At 56.4% G+C, this 12,398-nt stretch overlaps 1 protein-coding gene across 1 annotated transcript; it reads right to left on the bottom strand.

The window, feature by feature from the left end:
• Window positions 1-4,482: 4,482 nt before the first annotated feature.
• NXPH3 (neurexophilin 3) lies at window positions 4,483-9,028 on the bottom strand. Its single transcript, XM_039846270.1, has 2 exons — window positions 8,583-9,028; window positions 4,483-6,222 (listed from the first exon to the last, which is right to left on the bottom strand). The coding sequence occupies exons 1-2, from the start codon at window positions 8,634-8,636 to the stop codon at window positions 5,518-5,520; spliced, it is 759 nt and encodes a 252-aa protein (XP_039702204.1). The 5' UTR covers window positions 8,637-9,028; the 3' UTR covers window positions 4,483-5,517.
• Window positions 9,029-12,398: the final 3,370 nt, after the last annotated feature.

Below are 12,398 nucleotides of genomic sequence, written 5' to 3'. Positions count from 1 at the left end.
TTTGACTTCCAAAGCTGTGTTGTTGCAGGTAATTAAAGGGTTTTAATTAAATTAGGATCCCATCTGGCTGGGATCAGTCAGGCCCTTAACGAGGATTGTGTGTCACCGACATCAGAATGTGGATGGGGACTCAGACATGTGGGGGCTGAATTTGGGGACTGTAGGCCTTTCAGACAGGGGCAGAGAATCCTTCTGAGCCCCTCAGGGGCTCCCTGCAAAGCACAGAAACTTGTTTCACCTCCTAAAATGGAGGCTGCGTGCCTCGATGCTGGAGAGGGAGGACCAGAGCTTTCCCAAGTTCATTCTTGTCTGTGAGCTTATAAAACCTGAAGTGCAAAAAGATACGTGAGCACTATCTCAAATATACAGGTGAGGAATCTGAGGTCCACGGAAGTGAAAGGCTCAAACACATCCGCTGAATCAAATGGAGTTAGATTTAACTGCTAGAAATAGAGACCCAATAAGATAGAAACTTGATAGAAATAAGATAGAAATTTGATTTTCCCTCACATAAAAGTCCGAAGGTAGGCAGCCTAGGGCTATATGATATTTTTATCCCCCAATTTTTTCAGGGACCCAGATGTCTTTCAGTCATTGCTCTGCCACTTCTAGGCTATGGTTCTTATCCTCATGGCTAAGATTGGGCAGCTACAGTGCCAGCAATCACATACATATTCCAGGCGGCAGGATGGAAGATGGAACGAAAAGGGGCCAAAGTGTCATGAACTGTCTTAAAATTTCTGGAAGTTACCAAGTAACCTTTTGGCTTAATGTTGCTGCCCAGATCTTAGTCACATGGCCACATCTTGGTGCAAGGGAGGCAGATAAATGTTATTTATTTTAGACAGCCATGTGCCCAGCTAAAAACTGAGGATTCCATTAGCATGGAGAAAAGGGAAACGGATATTAAGGGACAATTAACAACCTTTGCCACACGCATTATGGGGCACTACCAGGACAGGGACCCAGGTCTCCTATCTCCAGCCTGGGTCCTACCACCTAACCACCCCAGGAGCAAGGCTGAAGTGAACTTCAACCCATCTGCAAAAACAAAGAAGAGGAAGTGACATTTGTTGAGTAGCTTGTTGTTACTTTCCCAACAATGCTCCAAGGGAGGTAGAGTCCTAATTTTTTACTTAAGGAGGTTCTGGGAGATTATGTCATTTGTCCAGCCACCCAGCTAATAAGTTACAGACCCAGGATTGGGACCCGGATATACCTTCCCACAACTCATGTTGCTAGTTCATTGGCAGTCTCTGTGGTTCAAGAGGTGCCAGCTTGTCCCTTGGGACCATCCAGCCAGATGGCCCTGAGATGATGGACTGGGAGACTTTGAACCAAGCATCCTTCACTTGGATTGTTATCAGGTCAGGCTTTGATCTTGGAAGGCCAATAGGAAACAGTGTCCCTGTGGGACCAGAAGCCAGCCAGCCACCAACTGCTGAGTGCCAGGTGATAGCAGCAACGGCCACCCTAGGACTTTGGCATAATCGGCAGGTGCCACCCCCACCCGATCTTGCCTCCACCTGGTAGGGCCAGTGATGCCTCTCCTTGCCCGTCACCCCAGCCTCCGGTTCTCCTGGCAGTACCACAGGACTCAGAGTCTTCAGAAGTAACATTTCTCTCTCTCAGTCCCAGTCATGACATTGGATCACTTCCCAACACAGGTAGCTACTTCATTGTGTTTTCCCCAACCCCCTCCACATATCCACTCTATAATCCAGGTCACCCCACAACCTTCAGCTGCCCCCACCACACATACACACCCTTTTCCCAGCTTCCCTACCCGCCCACTACCTCATGCATCTCTGAGCAATGGACCTTGCCACCAGAGTCTGCCACATGCAAGGTCACCAGTATTCCTGCCAAGAAGAGAGGAGGTGACTCAGTTCCTACTTGCTCATCCTAGGAAAGGAGAATGAGGGGGGAGGGAGGAGGGATATAGATACCCATTTGCTTTTGCTTAAAGCTTCATCATAAAGAAGACTCAGCTTTGCTGCCACGTGACCTAATGTGTGTTCCCTCCAGTTAGCTTCACAAACTTCTGGGAAGATTCACCCCATTAGAGATGGGAATACTGAAGTCCAGACAGTGCCTGTGCCAAGACCGAAGGGCAGAGGTGCTCTCCAGCTGTTCTAATGCTTAGAAAAGAACAAAGTCCCCCACACCCCGCCATGTCCATATGCATGCAGTTCTTGCCCTCAAGGAGACTCCAGTCTGACGTAGGAGGTACAGACGCTGGCCCCAGGGACTCCCCAGTCTGCTGATACTAGGTTGTGTCCTCAAAGAGCCCCCTGTCTAGTAGGCTTGTCCCAGAGGCTCCACTCAAATGAAAGAGACGAAGCCTTGGCTGAGGTGGCCCTCAGCTAGGTTGAACAGTTGGGGCAGCAGGACCACAAGACCAGCAGCCCGGTCACTGAAGGGCAGTGATGGGGCAGGCCAAAGGTTTGGGGTGAGGGCAGGACCTACAGCTTCTCTCCGGGAGAGAAAATGAGCTCCTTCCTGAGGAATCTGCTCTCCTGTGAGTGTTGGAACAGTGAGACGGGGAGGTCTGAGCACCTGCAGGTGACTAGCGGTCCACCTCCCAGGGGGATGGACTAAACATTCCTCACCATGAGGGCAGAGGTTGGCACCTTTGTAGCCAGAGGCAGCTGACTACAAAGGAGTGAGGACAAAAGGGGTGCAGGAAGTGTTGTGATGGCGAGAATAGTGGGGCCCAGAGGGTGGTTCCAGAAGGGTTAGGATTTTGGAGGAAATCTGTTAGAAAGATCCTAGCTGAGAAGAGCAGCAGGGAGACGGAGAAGGCAGAAAAGGAGGATGAGGCGGTGGAGTGTGAATGCCGGTGAAATGAAGTTATTAAAATGAACCCACCCCCCTGCGCAGGCAGAACTGTGTGCCAGGCAGCCTGGCCTTCCAGCTGTCAGCAGCATCTGGCTCTCTGCAGGAGGGGAGCCAGAGGGGGTGGGTCAGAGTGCCCCCAGGTCCTGCTGATAGTTCAGCCAGGCCAGACGGAGGAGGGGCCCAGGGCCGCCACCCTCCTCCTCTTTTCCCAGTGCCCACAGGGCTTGGGTGGGGGTGGGGAGGGGGGCTCCTGGCTGATGTCCAGTGGGGGATGTCCACAAGTGGGACAAAAACCAGGTTCCAGTAACCCTAAGACTCCATGGCAGGGCCTGAGCCCCTGGGTCTCTTTCAAGTCTGCAGGGCAGGAAGAGAGAGCCGTGGAGGAGTGGAGGAATGTCTCAAGTCTGCTCAGGAGAGATGGCCCCAGGCAGCATGGTGCAGGGGAAAGAAGTGCAAGCAGAGTGTGAACTTCTCAGTCACTTCATAGAACGAGGTGGCTCCCGAGGCCCCGTCTAGCTCTGCTCTGCCGTGTGAGGGGTCTAGTCCATGCTGTTGGACGGGGGAGACAGGCTGGGGGTGGTGAGACTGTCTTCTCCTCATGCTAGGACTCTTCTCACTGTGGCTACACGGTCAAAAGGGACCCAGGGGACCGGAGTGCTGCCCTCCCAAGAGAGCAGACCTAAAATGACCTCCAGAGAGGGCACTGTGATCTTGGTAGTGGGGGCCCAGCCTTCCCCTTGCTGAGCCCCAAAGGACCCAGCCAACTCTCAGATGAGGTGCCACTGGCAGCCATCTGTTCTGAGGCCGTCCTGTCAGCTGAGGCAGGGGGATGGCTGCTTTCAAGCTTCCTTTTGTCTCCATTCCACCCTGTCCTGTTCTTTCCCCAGCAAGTCATCAGATTGAAAAACCAATACTCCTGATTCTCTGAAAGGACCTTCCCAGGACACTACTCCAGAGAAGCAGGTGAAGGAAAGTCACAGTTAGGAGATGGCATCACAGGTGTCTCCTCATCCTAGGGAGCTGGAGCCAGGAAAGAACTTAGAAGTCATCTGAGAGATCCTCAAAGTATGGCGAGCCAGGAACATCAGTGTCTACCTAGGCACTGGCTAGAAAGGCTAATTCTTCAGCCCCACCCAGACCTACTCTGGAATGCAACCCAGAAATTTGTTTTAACAAACCTTCTTGGTGGTTTGGAGACCCACTCACATTTGAGTACCTCTGGGCTGGGCCAGCTCCTCATTTTATAGAGAAGGAATAGAAAGAGACCTGGAGATTGTGAACTTGCTCAAGGCCACAGAGCAAAATACTCACAGAGCTGGGACCCCCACTGGGCCCACCAGGATGGCAAACCAGGGAAGCAACAAGGAACAAACACCCTTCTATGGCTTATCCCACATACCATCTCTCCCTCTCTGAGCTGCTTCTGCAGATGCCACCCCCACCTGTTACCAGTGCCAAGCATAGTGTTTGCCCAGCCTCCTCAGGGGCTGGGGAGGGAGCCCTGGTGCCCTCAGTGGGCATCGGCTCCCACGAATGTTGGAACCCACAGCTCTAGACTCCAGGAAATGCCCTGCTGCCGTCAGAGAAATGCTGGCTGGACCACAGGGTGCCCCGGGCCCTTTCCCCCAACAACTCAGAATGCAATGCCCTGGGAAAGCTTTATTCCCTGCTCCACGAACAAGATTCTGCACACAGAAGTTGACGATCAGGTGATTTCACAAGGCCTCCCCGCCCCCCACCCCCAGACAGACACCACGGAACAGGTCCAGCACACCCTCTGCAGTCTGGCTTCCCCCAGCCCTACAGCCCAAGAGGGGACGCACCCTCTTCACCCGAGGGAGCCCCAGTCTGACAGGCAAGACTGACGGTTGAAGGATGGCTCACTGGACAAGGATGCTCCCAGAGAAGCCAGCAGAGGTGGGGTGCAGGAGGGACACACAGCGCACAAGCAGACTGTCTCAGCTTAAGGAATTGTGTCCTATCAGCACGGGGAAGGGCGGGGAGCCATGGCAGGAGAGGGAATATTGGAAAGGGGCGGCCTGGCTCAGGCAGATGGTCTATTTGTCAAGACATCGAAGACTCCAGGAATACCACTTCAGCTTCAAGCCGAGCTCAGTCCACAGTCCAGAACAAGGGGCTCAGGGCTGCCCACTGAGTGAGGCTGGAGAGTTCCTTCTGCCTCCACCCTCGAGTGCTGGCTCCCAGGAGGCCTGCCTCAGTCATTCTTTGCTGCCTACTTGGCGTCCGTGCTGATGAAATCCCCCTCTCTTTGTTGCTGTCCTGTCTCAGGATGGCAGGGAGGGAGCCAAGGTTTTAGGCTCCTCTCCATGGCTTTATAGGGGCCACACTGGTCTGCCTGCCCCAGCGGCCTCCTGGACGCAGCATCTGCCTGTCGCTCAACGGGGACGCCCTGTGAGGCTGCGCAGAGAACCCACTCCTCCTCCAGTGTGTGCCTGTGTCCTAGTCACTCCACAAGCTCAGGTTGGGGCCAGCACATGGGACCCCCTTCCCTACCACTTGAGATTTGGCCCTGGCCCCACTTGGCATCTCCTTCTCCCTACCCTACACCCTGCCTGAGGCCCCTCCCCTTCCCTGCTCAGTGTCCAGACAGATGGCCTCCTATGTGGGCAGGCCTGTCCTTCTAGCCCTGGCCTGGCCTCTGTGGCCTGCCCAGTGTCAGCCAGAGGGGTAATAGGGAGTATCGCTGTGGTAGTTGTAATCTGGGCACACCTTCTGGACCAGTCTATAGTCCGTGCTGTAGAAGGCGATGAAGACGCAGACGACTTTGAAGGGCTGGGAGCAGCTCCAGGTGGCTGAGCTCTGAGCGTGGTCTCGGGAGCAGGTCTTGGCTGGGTCGTGGGTGCAGAGCGAGGTCCGACGGCCCCGTTCCACCTTCTCCCACTCCATTCGGCAGTTGAAGATTTTGGAGGCCTTGGCTTCGATGAAGATCTGCTGCTCCTGGTGGAACTCTACGGCTTTACTGGGGGGCACGAGGCTGATGGAGATGTTGCCCTGGCCAGTGGCATTGTGTCGGAAGTGGACGCTGAAGGTCCCGTTGCCGTGGTCCACGATCTTCCCTGTGACAAGCAGGTTCAGGGCGACCGTCTTGATGTTGGAGTAGAAGTCACCCCAGCCGAAGATTTTCTTCACCTTGGCTGACGGTGGGGGGGTGTGGTTTGGGCGGCTGGGGGGCTGCCCAAGGACGCCCCATGCCTCTCCAGGTGGAGCCAGCAGCCCTAGGAGAGTAGAGTTGGCCATGGGACGGGACTTAGGTGAGATGTGGCCCCGCTTCCGAGGCATCCGGGGCCGAGGCTGGCTCTCGTGGTCATCACGTTCAGGGTCCTCGGAGCCAGGGGGACCATCATCCTGGCCACAGGTGACCTGTGGAGGGAGTTGGGAGGAGAGTGAGAGCCCTGTCCCCAGAGAACCCAGGAGTTCCGGTCCATTGCTCCCCACTACCAGCATCATCTCTCCCTGTCTCTTCTGCTGATTCGGGGCTGAGAGGCCCCTACACACTGACCACTTATGCTAGAGGGGTTGGGCATACACTGTATCTCCTGTCATGGTCCCATCTAGAGTTCTGACACTCAGGTCACCCCTACCACTTCTCTCCGCTGTCTTGCCTCTGGCCACTATTCAAAGTCTAAAAGTATGGCTGAGAATTCTCTACGGTGGATCACTACCCCTAAGGAGTGCCCAGCTCCTGATGCTGGGAGATCCCTTGTCTGATGGCAGAATCATATCCCTGGGCTGACAGAGCTCCCAGACATAAGGGAGGCAGGGTCCTCTGCCTCTGTGAAATCCCAGTTTGGTAGGGGAGGCATAGCCTCTGCCTTCGAAGAGCCCCAAGTCAAATAGGGGAGCTCCATCCTATGCTGGGAAAGTTTGGCGGAAGAGGTGCAGCTCCGCCTTTGAGACTTTCCAGTCTGCCAGATGAGACATCATCCTATTTATTCTAAGGCAGTTTCTACCCTCAGAGGCAATGAGAATCAACAGACAACAGAATAAGAAAATGGAGCCCGCTGACATTCTAAAGTACAAACGCAGTTTAGGTTTTTGCAGGAGGGCTAGTGGGAGACCTGGAGTGAATTCCACACCCAGGGTGGCCAAGCAACTGGAAAGCCAAACACTCCCCTGGGGACCTCTGATGATGACATGCCAGGACATTACTTGCATTATGAGGTAAGAGTTATTATTCCCATTTCACAGATGAGGACACCAGCACTCAAAAGTTACATCACTGCAAAGCTAAGTCACATAGGGTCAGCTCTCCCACTTCACTGCACACACCCAGCCTCACAGACAAGATGTGTCCTTTTATAGGAGTTTAATCCAAGCCCCATTCCTATCCCAAATCTCCTGTAAAACTGCCAAGGCTCTGCTGGATCAGCTTTGGCAAGAGGCTACACCTGGGATGGCTTCCTGGAAGAGCTTGGGGGTGGGGGCGGGGAGGCAGAAGGACAGCCTGACCCAACCCAAAGGCAGGACAGCTCTGGAGGGCATCAGGGAGTAGACGGGGTTTCCTGAGGGCAGCAGCCTGGTGTTTGTCTGCTCAGCTTTTGAAGAGAGCACTAGCCCTATGTGTTTGTTACCAGCATCCAGGGCACCAGCTCACAGCTGGGTGCCATCTGGATTTGCTGGCATCCCTGGGGTGAGGATGGGGGATGCCTGAGGGCTGCGGTCTGGAGGGCTCCTAAGGAGTTTGGGGTCTTCATGCACTCTGTTTTGGCCTTGGCCATGGGTTGTGTGCAGTGTCCTCGCCTGCCAGGCCCCAGGGGTGGAATGGAAGGACAGCAAGAGAGGCTCCTGGGGGCTGCGGACCCGTGTGTGCTTGGCCCTGGGGGTCACAGCTGAATGGCTAGAGGGTGGGGAGAAGGGCAGCAGGTGGGATGTGGGAAGGGAAGCGTTCTTCCACACAGTGAGTGGCAAAGGGGAGGTGGCAAAGGGGATTATTGTTTTGGGGAAAGGGGCAGATCCAGATGTGAGGCTGAGGCTTCTTCACGACAGGATGCAGATGCAAGGGACCGGGCGCCGAGGGCGGGCGCTGGGTCCGAGGGGAGTTAAGCCCTGGCCTGGAACCTGGATGGGGCTCCCCAGCGTTCTGGGCCGCCCGGCAGCCGCGAGCGGGAGCACGGGGAGCTGTCTTTGGGCGGCCGGCTCAGCTGCCGCGAGCGCCCTGGGCGGGAGCCGCCTGCCCAGGTCCTGTGGGGCTCGGGCTGCGCGCGGCCGGGAGAGGAGAGGAAAACAACAGGCGGGGAGGGCGGGAGCGGGAGGGAGCGGGAGCGAGGGACGCGGGTCTGCAGCCTGGGGGACCCGCAGCCCTCTGGGTCCTTGAGGTCAGGGAAAACGTCTTTCTTATTGCCGCCCCACGCCCCCCGACCTGGCCGGTCACCAGCTCCACAGCCTCACTCCCTACGCCCCCTCCGCGCAGTCCTGGCTCCAGGAAAGGGTCGGGGAACCCTTGGCGACCTGGCCCGCGGCCTTTTCCCTCGTGCTGGTCACACCTCCCGCCACCAGCGGCCGAGTGGGTGGGCCAGCCAAGCACTGGCTCTCCGCCCCTATTAACCCTTTCTATACTGTCTCTGGCCTCGGACCCGCCCTCTCCCCCAGGCTCCAGGCGTCCCCTCCATCCCGGGGATGCTGGGGGGAAGGGAGAAAGTTTTCGGGCTTGGAAGCTTCCCGCGCTCTCCCCCAGTCCTCCGAGCCCCCGCCCTCCCCGCAGCTCCCCGCCGACCGCTCACCAGATAGAGGCTGCCCTGCACTAGGAACACGAAGCAGCAGCGAGTCAGTTGCATCCTCCTCCTTTGCTCTCGTGCCGCTTTCTCTCCTCTTTTCCTCTCGCGTCCCAGGCCCCTGCCTCACCCCTGCTCTTTCAGGAGCGCCGTCCCATGCTCCAGTCGCCGGGGATTCGCGGCCCTGGCTTTTGCTAGCTACCCAGGACCGACCCCGCCCCCTTCGGTCCAGCTGTGCAGCCGCCGCCCCCTTCCCCTGGTCCAGCTGCGCGCGGCGCGGCCCCTTCTCGAGGTCCCAGATGCGCGTCCCGAGCGCCTCGAGGGGCCCCAGCTGCGCGGTGGCTCTGCCGCTCCAGATCTGCGCTCGGCGCCCCCTCGGTTCCAGCGGCGCCGCTCTCGCCCAGATGTGCTGAGGACCCGCGCGCGCGCCCGTCCCTGGTGCTAATTCTCCAGACCAGACGGCCCCTCCCGCCCCGTCGCGGCGCGCCCCCTGGCGGACGCCCCTGGCCGCGCGGAGCTCGGCCGCCGCTCCCGGCGCAGCACCCGCCAGACTGGAGCGCTCCTGGCGCCCTGGCGGCTCCGGCTTCCTCGTCCCTCCCACAGGCGGCGGCGGCGGCGGCGGTGGCAGGTACGGTGAGCCCAACCAGTACCTCCCGTGTTAACTCCTCCTTTGCCGGCCCGCAGCCCGGGGACCCAGCACAAAGAGGGCAGAACTCAGGGGCTAAGTAACTCTTGGCGAGGAAGGGAGAGGACAGTGGCCCTGTCCTACCTGATCCGCTCCTCTGGCAAGGTGTCAGCTGCCCTCGGCATCTGCTGCCCTACCCTCAACCCCAGGAGACCCGGAATTTAGAAAGATCATTTTTTTCCCAAACCCATTCCAGCAGCCAAAAAAGAACGTCTTCCTTATCGCTTCCTTATTCCTCCCCACAGTGGAAACTCCACTTTCTGTCCGCAAAACTTGCTTGTGTGCTGAGGGAAGTTCTTCTGGATATCTAGCCTGTGCACCTTTTGTTAAATGTCAGTTCTTTTCCTCTTCTATTTAGGCTGGGATAACTGTCTCCCACCACCCCGCCCCCCACCTCTCATCTCAGTCCAGTGACGATGTTGGGAAACTTTTGGCTAAAGCCCTGGGCTGAAAAGGACGCTGGGGCCAGGCTAGATTCTGGGGCTGGGGTCAGGGGTAAGCCTTCTGGGAAACTGGGGAGTTAGGTGGGCTAGGCCTTGGTGAAAGCTGCCCTCCATTCTTCACTCTTTTCCTGCCCTGTGACCCAGAGAGTCACCAGGCTGGGACGAGGGCTCCTATTCCAACCGGGGCCCCTGGTTATCTCTGGTCTCTGCAAACTTTTAGGACAAAGAGGAAGAACAGGAGCCTGATAAGAGATTCCCAAAGGTGGGACCCCCCTCTTCCAATAACCTCCACATTTCCTTTCTGGAATTTAGGGCCTCTTAAATCCTTAGAAAAAGCAAAGGTCAGGTCCTTGTGCCCTTCAGAGGCTGTGAGGGTGAGGAAGTACCCCAGAATTTGGATTAGCCCCAGCCTGGGCTGGGCCTATGGGGCCCAATGGGTGGGCATTCTGCTCTGTGGCCCTTGAGACCCAGCTTGGTCTCTGGCTGCAGCCCCCAGCAGGCACCCAGCCTCCTCCCCCACCATCTGCCAGGCGAGTGCGCAGAGAATGCAGATGAATCTTAATACCAGCCTGGGCCAAGTGCAATGAGGAAGATGGCTTCTGCGGAACCCAGACAACATTACAGAGACCCTGGCATTCCACAGGCACCCTGGGTAGTACCAGGTACAGCAGCCTTTCCCTAGTGGTGGTGGTGGGGGACGTGCATGTCCAGCCAAAGACCCCAAAAGCCAAGGGAGGAAGGAACAGATAAATCCTTGTCTGGCCTCGGAGCCTCCGGTCCGGCTGAGAGGAAGAAGCTGTCTGCCTGAGCGTGGGCAGCTGTTTCCAGCACTCAGGGAGGCAGAGTCATAGCTGGACCCACTTCTTGTCCATCTCCAGAAGGTGCTGGCCCCAGGAGACCTGTGTGGCCCAGCAGAAAGAACACAGCTTTGTAGATGAGACAGCCCTGGATTCCACTCCAGGCCCAGCTGTGTGACCTTGGGCAGGTTGCTTGGTTCTCTGACGCCAATTTCCTGACCTGTTGTTGCAAGAACTAAATGAGACAAAATGTGCAAACCAAGCACAGGCACAATGGCTGGCGGGCAGTCGTGGGAGTGCAAGAAAGGGGAGTTCTCGCCTTTCTACTTCCCACACATTTGCTCTGGCTGCGCCTCCTGCCGGGCTTGCCCTCACTGCCCTTTTGGCCATTCCTGGCTCTCATTTCCTTTAAGTTTCCCCTCTGCATTCATCCATCAACCACTAACCGAGCCTGTCTTTAGTGTCAGGCACCAGGCCAGGGGCTGGGATACAGAGATGAATGGGACACCGTCCCTGCCCTCAAGGATCTCGCTGGCTAGTGTGGAACTGAGACATGGAAATCAATGATTCTAACTCAGTGTGGTGATTGGAATAACAGATTCCTGTACCAGGCATTATGGATGCACCAGGGATGGCGGGAACAGGAGCAGGGAGGGTCAGGAATGGCTTCCCGGAGGCGGTGATGCCGCAGTTGTGAGGAGGAGTCAGCCAGGCAAGGGCTATTTCTGGCAGGGGGTACTGACTGGTCAGAGGTCTGGAGGCTAGAAGCAGAAGCAGTTTGCTGTTTCTGGAGCAAGACGAGAGGAGAGGAGGCCGGAGCAGAAGGCTGGGACCAGCTGATGGAGGGTCTTATGTATTAGGCAAAAGGGTTTAGGACCTCTGTTTATGAGGATCCACTGAAAGGTTTTAAAGGGGCTGGTGATTATAGTCAGATTTGCATTTTAGAAAGCTTTTGGAGAATTCGCCAGAAAGAGAAGAGACTAGAGAGAGGGAATCAGTAAGGAGAAAAATGCAATAATCCAGGGTGAGAAAGAGAGAGAGGGAGACTACACACATCTTTAGGAGGCAAAATAATCAAGATCTGGTTGCTGCTGAGATGAGAGAGAAAGGCAGAAAGGAAGTCAATATGATACCAAAGTTTCTGGCTGGGGCAGTAGGAGCGATGCTCACTGAGGTGGGCATCACAGGCGAGGGAGAAAGGTGGGTTCTGGGGAGAGAGTGGTAGGGTCAGTTTTGGTCATGTCACTTCTGGATGCTGTTGGTCACCCTAGGGCAGAAGAAAATTTAGCCTGGGGTGCTGGAGGTGTGCATGGTTAGTGGATGGGGGAGCTCTGGCCACCCTGACGTTTAAGCGATGGGCAGAGGAAGAACAGCCCCCAAAGGACCCCAGACAGGAACAAGCAGCCAGGGAAAAAGGAGGGCAGATGGGCTGATCCTGGAAGCAGCAGGAGCAGTGAGGCTCTCCTACCTGAGTAGACCAAACAGAGTGGGGATTATCGTACACACAGGTTCTAGAGTCCTACCCTGGGGAGTCTTAGTTGATAAGTGGGAGCTCAGGACCATGTATTTTTATAAGCCCCTGCCTCCATCCCAGGTAATGCTGATGGAGGTGGCCTCTGGACTTCACTTTGATAAACTCTGGTGTGTGGGAAGTGTCAGGATAGAGAGAATGAGCAGCAACTCAAAAGAGCAGAGTGGCCTCAAAAAGTAGAGACAGAACAGAGACTAAGATTCCTACAGCAAGTGTACCCAACTTCGGTCCCCGTAGCTGCTCCCAGGGTAGGAAGACAGTGGTGCTGGAGCATACTCCCAGGCATGTCTTGCCATTCAGGCCCACCTCTCTGTGTCCCCCAACCCTCCTCCCTGCCATGCCCTGCACACAGCAGATGCTCCATGACAG

This window comes from Pteropus medius, unplaced genomic scaffold (assembly GCF_902729225.1).
Source record: "Pteropus medius unplaced genomic scaffold, Ma_sr-lr_union100, whole genome shotgun sequence".
NCBI lineage: Eukaryota > Metazoa > Chordata > Mammalia > Chiroptera > Pteropodidae > Pteropus > Pteropus medius.
Note: the sequence above shows the minus strand (reverse complement) of the source record. Positions and strands in the feature narration are given on the sequence as shown.

Excerpts from the sequence above, each read along its gene's own strand:
- NXPH3 (XM_039846270.1), bottom strand. The coding sequence starts at position 8,636 with ATGCAACTGACTCGCTGCTGCTTCGTGTTCCTAGTGCAGGGCAGCCTC. Across the intron at positions 6,223-8,582 it reads TGCAGGGCAGCCTCTATCTG|GTCACCTGTGGCCAGGATGA; the intron begins GTGAGCGGTCGG and ends CTCCCTCCACAG.